Source organism: Capsicum annuum, chromosome 8 (assembly GCF_002878395.1).
Source record: "Capsicum annuum cultivar UCD-10X-F1 chromosome 8, UCD10Xv1.1, whole genome shotgun sequence".
Lineage (NCBI taxonomy): Eukaryota > Viridiplantae > Streptophyta > Magnoliopsida > Solanales > Solanaceae > Capsicum > Capsicum annuum.
The window spans coordinates 157,428,227-157,435,617 of record NC_061118.1 but is presented as its reverse complement, the minus strand read 5'-3'; the positions used below and the strand labels follow the sequence as shown (position 1 = coordinate 157,435,617).

At 39.2% G+C, this 7,391-nt stretch overlaps 1 protein-coding gene across 2 annotated transcripts; it reads left to right on the top strand.

Moving 5' to 3' along the window:
* Positions 1 to 62: 62 nt before the first annotated feature.
* On the top strand, positions 63 to 6,508 carry LOC107839779 (eukaryotic translation initiation factor 3 subunit C). 2 transcript variants are annotated; one of them, XM_047394804.1, is made up of 5 exons: positions 63 to 209; positions 307 to 370; positions 1,039 to 2,835; positions 5,384 to 6,348; positions 6,380 to 6,508. In XM_047394804.1, exons 2-4 carry the CDS (start codon positions 347 to 349, stop codon positions 6,320 to 6,322), a joined length of 2,760 nt encoding a protein of 919 aa, XP_047250760.1. In that variant the 5' UTR covers positions 63 to 209; positions 307 to 346; the 3' UTR covers positions 6,323 to 6,348; positions 6,380 to 6,508. The 2 variants fall into 2 exon arrangements, with proteins under 2 accessions (XP_047250760.1, XP_016538896.1); XM_016683410.2 differs by having other exon boundaries at positions 5,384 to 6,508.
* Positions 6,509 to 7,391: the final 883 nt, after the last annotated feature.

The following is a 7,391-nucleotide window of genomic DNA, read 5'->3' as shown; positions in this document are numbered from 1 at the left end:
TTTTTTCCTTAAATCTTCTATCAAGTTAAAACATGTCACTATTTGGGCAGTCGGCCCTTAATAGTGTCATATTCCCAATTTCAGCCCTATAAAGGCCCAAAGATGAGTCGGCCCAAACCTTATCATCATCTTCTAGGGTTGTTGCTGCAACATTTCATTATTCTCCTTTGCTCTACTATCTTTCTGTAAATCGCGGTTCCAGCTTACAGGTTCTATCTCTTCTCCTTCAATATTCTCGCTTTCAAAACAAATTTCGCTTGTTTATTCATCCTCAAGTTCATTTTTTTTATTTTGTGTAATTTGCAGTTTATTCAAACTCCGTTTCACTAACAACTTCTTGAAGAATATGGCGTCTCGTTTTTGGAACCAGGTAAATTACTTTCCGCCTCAATTTCGCTTATGAGGGATTCGAATAATTTAATCTTTTTTTCTGAGCATTTTCACTGGATATAGATTTAGTGCTTCTTTTTGGGATGGTTGGCTGATTAACCAAATCTATGGACGAGGCAGAGTTTTTGACTTGCTGTTAGTGAGTGATTTGTTACACGATCAATCAACGGAATAGAAAATTTGTCACTAGAAAAAATACTCGTAACATGTTTGATGGAAAAATGCAACAAAATTGAACTCTAGAAGAAGAAGAACTAAAATGACTGAGTGTTACCTGAGCTTGTAACTTCAAAATTACTCTAGGAAAAACAAATCCACAAGCACAATTGGTGGAGCAATTTTTTTTTTTAGATTGCAGCAACAGATGCAATCAACAGAAGCAAGGAGGAGTGTTGATTTTGTAGGATATTCAATTGCGCATATAAGAGTTTCAAATAATTTAATTGTTTTCCGGAGCATGTTCGCTGGTTAAAGTTTAGTTCTCTGATGTTTGATGAGTAACAAAATTTGTGGATGAGACGGAAGTGATGTGAGTGAGTGATTTGTTCATGTATATGGAGTCTGTTTTGCATAGTCCTTGTTGCCTAAAGCCCTAAACTATGGGTTTGGGAAGATGTTATCTGATTTATTCATACATGATATTTGCAGGGCGATAGTGATACGGAGGAGGAGGAGGAGGTGAGTGATTCTGAATCGGAGGATGAACGGCCAGCTGAGAATACAGATGCAGCGGCTGGGCCTGGGTCAAGATATCTTGCAGATGATGACAGTGACAGTGATGATTCGGAAAGACAGAAGCGAGTTGTCCGTTCAGCCAAGGATAAGCGCTTTGAGGAGTTGACAGCTACAGTTGATCAGATGAAGAATGCTATGAAGATCAATGACTGGGTCAGCTTGCAGGAGAGCTTTGACAAGATCAATAAGCAGCTGGAGAAGGTCATGCGCATTACAGAATCGATTAAACCACCAAATCTCTATATCAAAGCTCTAGTGATGCTGGAGGATTTCTTGAATCAGGCTTTGGCCAATAAGGAGGCCAGGAAGAAGATGAGTAGTAGTAATGCTAAAGCCTTGAATTCGATGAAGCAGAAACTGAAAAAGAATAATAAGCAGTATGAAGAGTTGATTAATAAGTATAGGGAAAATCCTCCTGTAAGTGAGGATGAGGGCGGTGCTGACGAAGAGTCAGAAGAGGAAGAAGAAGATGACGAGGAGGAGTTTGAGGAGGACCCAACAAAAATTGCAGCTACATCTGATGATGAAAATGACGAAAGTGAAGATGAGGAGAAAGACAAGGGGTGGGAGAAGATGCTGAGCAAGAAAGACAAACTTCTGGATAAACAATTCAAGGATCCAAGTCAAATCACATGGGAGACGGTCAACAAGAAGTTCAAGGAAATTGTTGCTGCTAGGGGTAGAAAAGGGACTGGAAAGATGGAATTGGTTGAGCAGCTCACCTTCTTGACCAAGGTGGCTAAGACTCCAGCGCAGAAGCTTGAAATTCTGTTTGGTGTTGTGTCTGCCCAGTTTGATATTAATCCTGGTCTCAGTGGGCACATGCCTATAAATGTGTGGAAAAAGTGTGTGCATAATATGCTTACCATCCTTGATGTTTTGACCCAATATTCAAACATCGTGGTTGATGACAGGGTGGAGCCTGATGAAAATGAGACCCAGAAAGGAGCAGACTACTCTGGGACAATAAGGATCTGGGGAAACTTGGTTGCCTTTGTTGAAAGGATAGATGTAGAGTTTTTCAAGAGCTTGCAGGTAATTGATCCACATACAAGCCAGTATGTTGAGAGGCTGAGGGATGAGCCGTTGTTTTTGGTTCTTGCTCAAAATGTCCAGCGTTATTTAGAACACACTGGAGACTTTAAGGGTGCTGCCAAAGTGGCCCTTAAACAGGTTGAATTCATCTATTATAAACCACAAGGAGTGTATGATGCTATGAGGAAGTTGGCGGAGCTAACGGAAGGTGGAGAGACAGAGTCTGTAGAAGATAACAAAGCGGTTGAGGAGAGTAGAGGTCCAACTGCATTTGTTGTAACTCCTGAGCTTGTGTCCAGGAAACCTGCTTTTGAAGAGAACAGCAGGACATTGATGGACAATCTCGTTTCTCTCATTTATAAATTTGGGGATGAACGAACCAAGGCCCGTGCAATGCTCTGTGATATATACCACCATGCTATCTTGGATGAGTTTTCAACATCCCGTGACTTGTTATTGATGAGTCACTTGCAGGAAAATATCCAACACATGGACATTTCAACCCAAATACTTTTTAATAGAGCCATGGCTCAGCTTGGTCTCTGTGCATTCAGGATGGCACTTGTTGCAGAAGCACATGGTTGCCTTTCTGAACTCTATTCTGCTGGCAGGGTGAAGGAGTTACTTGCGCAAGGTGTCTCCCAAAGCCGATATCATGAGAAGACCCCAGAACAGGTATCTTGCTGAAAGTCTTCATTTTTTTGTCTTTTATGCAAGAAATTTATTCTTAAGCATGCCACTGTATGTTGCTAAAATATTGTGTTTTGAGATCAGTTGCTTATTGTACTTCATAGTTGTAGTAGCTATTATCTATTTTAGAGTGTTCGTTTGGCCAGTGTATTGGCACAATTTGTATAATTACATAGTAGGGGAGGACAGTTAAAGATCTTTAGAGAAGTTCTTTAGTCATATAATAGGGGAAGAGGAGAGAGGAAAATGGTCTAGAGAAGGGATGTAGGGAGTGTTAAAAGATCTTTTTTGTTTCATTATCGTAATGAAGCGATACACTTTTTTAACCGCTAGGCTATATAGATCTGATAAGAGGAGAAGCCTGCTCCATATGCCACTTTTCGATGTGTTTTCTAACATTATCTTTGGTGTATTTCTAGTGAAATCTTTTGACTTTGTCAAGCTTGGCATATGGACTTCCTGTTCTTTCTGTTATCTGGTAATCCTTTTTTTTTAAAAAAAATCTAGTAAAATTTGTACTGAAGTCAGTACTTAGGTAGTACTGAGAAAATCATATTTAATTGAAGAGAAAAGAAAATAAATTCTCGACTAAGGTGAAAATTCTCGACGAAGGTGAAAATCGTAAACAGACTCTGAAGACATCGAGGATTGTTCCGGTCTCATGATTTCATCGGAATAAATCTTTGTACACCAAAAGCATAATAACAATATACAATTGAGTTTAATCTTCTGCATATTGCTACTCCCGTCTTCAGAACATCTGGCTTTTGTCTCCAGATGGTTTCATCTATCTCTGTTTCTGGCACCAATTCCTGCTTCCTACCAACTGAACAAAGTGTCAACAATCTCTCTAGGCATTGTCCACGAGATGCCTCTGGGATTGATAAAAATCTGCCGCAGTTAATCAGTTATTTTACAATGTAATAAGATGTGTCTAACTGTCTCAGCATCTATTCCACACTAAAGACACCTTGAGCATAGGGAAATTCCCCTCTTTGGTAGATTATCAAGAGTTAGAACAGCCTCATTAGTTAAAAGTCTAGTGAAACAGGCCACTTTGTGAGGCACTTTGATTTTCCAGATGTGCTTCCAAGGCCTGTTAGTTATCTGTGGCAGCTTAATTTAAATTCTTGTAGCCCTCCGTCAGCTTGTATATACCTTTGCTATGTTCATTCCACCTTAAACAATCCGCTCCATATTGTAGTCCTTGAAAATTTTTCCAAATGCTTATATACTTCAGTTAATTTTGGAATCCCCCAATCGCTCAAGAGTCTTATGAAGACCAAACCCCATCCCTGAGGCAGAGCGTAGATGTCACTCTCAGAATAGAACTTGGAACTTTTGTAAGCTGACAGGACCCATCCACTTGCCTGCGCCAAAAAGAATCTTGTTTTCCATTGTGGACACCTTAATAGCAGACCCTTGACTCTTTAGAGACTTAACACCATAAGGAGTAGTAACTTCTTTAGAAACCCGCTGTCCAGCTCCCCATTTGGTTGTGATAACGCTACTGCGAAGAGTTTGAGATTCCTGGGTATTTCTTGATAACCATTTCATCTTTAGAACCTTGCACTGCACTAGTTATTAAGGTTCTTGGTCTCTACTCTACCTCGACTTTTGCTTCTGATAATATTCTTCCATTTACTTGATCCACAAGTTGTCAGCATCTTGTACACACTTTTAGTGCATTATGATATGGTGGACAGAAGTTGTTGCCTCCTTTATCTGACTATGTTCATTTGCTCTATTGAAACTTTAAGGAGTTACAGTGTTGCTGAGTTTTTTATTCTATCGAATCTGAGACTTAAAACACCTTTGAAGTGAAACATTTGTTGTTGTTTTGTACTCCTCACGTTTGATAGAATTAACTGATAAATGATGGGGTTATACGGTGACAATTTTCCAAAAAAAATTGTTATGATTAATTATTTCTTTGTCAATGATAGAGCAATCAAATATTCCAGTTTTAAAGTTATAAACAGATTTGGATGTGTGTTTTAGCAATCAAAATGTGTAATTTATACTTGAATAACTTAGATTGAATCATTTATTATTTATTTTGCTTTCTCCACATGTGGTGAGAGGAACCTGCTGGAAATAATTCCCGGCATATGTGGGAGTTCAGAGGGCATTTAGTTTTTGTTTTTTAAAATTAAATCTTAAGATATTGTCTTGTAAACTGAACTAGCAGAACTTTGTTATTTGCAAAGACGCTAGGGAGTAAATCAGTGATAGTAAAACTAGAAGAACATTGATGTTGTGTGATTGGAGAAATTCAAATTAATTCCATCAGTTTTAGCAGTAAAAGTGACATGCAAAGTAGGGATCAACCACTTGGTTGAACTCCTCCACATGGACAATTAGTTGGCGAAATTCTCCCAAATAAATTCAGTGTAACTCAAATAATCACGTATTCATATCAGACTGGACCTTCAGGCTTCAACTGGCTCATTCGTCACAATAAATTTTAGCTGGAATTCTTCATTATGATTCTTACCAAGGTTTTTAAACTATATATGTTGAACACTGTTAGGAGCGGATGGAGAGGAGGCGTCAGATGCCCTATCATATGCATATAAATCTTGAGCTTCTTGAGGCCGTCCATCTGACATGTGCAATGCTTCTTGAAGTGCCAAACATGGCAGCTAATAGCCATGACATGAAGCGCAGAGTCATAAGCAAGACATTCCGGAGATTGCTTGAAATCAGTGAGAGGCAAACTTTCACCGGTCCACCAGAAAATGTGAGGGACCATGTTATGGCAGCAACAAGGGCCCTCAGGCGAGGAGACTTTCAGAAGGCTTTTGATGTTATCAACTCTCTTGATGTGTGGAGGCTGCTTCGCAACAAGGATAGTGTTCTTGAGATGCTAAGAGACAAAATAAAGGAAGAGGCACTGAGGACCTACCTTTTCACATATTCTTCTTCTTATAATTCTCTGAGTTTGGATCAACTTGTAGTTATGTTCGACCTTTCAGACTCACAGATCCATAGCATCGTCAGCAAAATGATGATTTCTGAGGAGCTTCATGCAAGCTGGGATCAACCATCCCGGTGCATGGTCTTTCACGATGTTGAGCATACAAGACTGCAGGCTTTGGCATTCCAGTTGACGGAAAAGCTGTCAGTTCTAGCAGAAAGTAATGAAAGAGCAATAGAATCGAGGATTGGTGGTGGTGCATTGGAGGGCCTTCCCGCGAGGCGCAGGGACGGCCAGGATTATGCTGCAGCAGCTGCTAGTGCTGGTAAGTGGCAGGACTTCTCCTTCTCACAAAGCAGGCAAGGTGGTGGCCGAACAGGTTATGTCGGTGGTAGATCAGCTTCTGGGCAAACATCAAGGGACCGGACTAATCAGGCACGAGGAACTCTTGGTGGTCAAGGCTCGAGATATCAGAGCGGTGCAGCTTCCAGGGGAAGCCACATGGATGGATCAGGTCGCATGGTTAATCTTAACAGAGGGGGTCGTTCTTAGAGAGTCGTGGACAAACTTTTGCCGAGAGAATCACAGAGCTTGAGGATTCCTGGCTGTAGAATTTGTAGCTTTCTTTGTTTCACGAACCAAAGTTTCATTCTGCTGCATTGTTTTCCGACTTTCTATTATCTTTTGGCGATGTGATACTGCTTTTTTCATTTAATGACATTCATTAACTTGGGTAAATTATTTTTCGATTCAATCTGCATCTATTATTATCTCACAGTAGTTATACGCTAGATTTTTGTTACCTTCAAAGTCGCTGCTGCTTTTATTCTTTGTACAGAAGACACTTCTTTCACTATAAAAATTGATGGGAGACGCCCTGGAGCTCCTAAAGCTGTGTGATTTTGCTGCTATCTAAAAGAAAATGAGTACTAAATTTTCTCTGATTCCTTTTCTTTCTGATCCAGTTGTTTCGTACTTTTTCTTAAAAAGCTTCAACGGAATATCCATGTACCGTTCGTTCCCTAGTTGTTTTTAACCTTAGTAGATTTTTGAAGTACAATATATCCCTAGTTGTCACTGATACTTGATTGTCTACAAATCTGTTTCAATTACAATTTGTTAAATGCCTAGCAATTTAGTCATTACTATAAAATATAAACGATTTCTGTTCATACCTTGCTAAACAAGTTATAAAATTAAATTTACATTTGTCTCTCGACTAGAAAAACAATATTTTTGGCTTTGTCAATTTGTTCCTGAAAGCAGAAATCTTTTCTTTCCCCTTTTTGATTAACTTTTTTTTTATATAATCATGAAAACTGTTGGTTGTTACATAAATCCTCTAAATGTATGTACTTTTGGTTCAAACTTCAAAGTACTTGTGTTGATTTGTGCTGGTTAGAAAACTAATTCACACTCGGTGTTTACACTAAACTCGTGCCTAGAAAACGAAGATTATTCTGCTTTACAATTTCGGAGTTTACACGTGGTGTAACAAATACATACTTAGCAGTTAATGTTTTCTTCATTGAAAGTGCAGCAATCACAATATTTATTCTAGTGGCACCATGAGTGCTAACAAGCGTGGCCTACTGACAAGAGGAATTTGCCATTTTCATGC

Coding starts and splice junctions, on each gene's coding strand:
- LOC107839779 (XM_047394804.1), top strand. CDS start 347: ATGGCGTCTCGTTTTTGGAACCAG. Junction 371..1,038: donor CGTCTCGTTTTTGGAACCAG/GTAAATTACTTT, acceptor TGATATTTGCAG/GGCGATAGTGATACGGAGGA. Junction 2,836..5,383: donor ATGAGAAGACCCCAGAACAG/GTATCTTGCTGA, acceptor GAACACTGTTAG/GAGCGGATGGAGAGGAGGCG.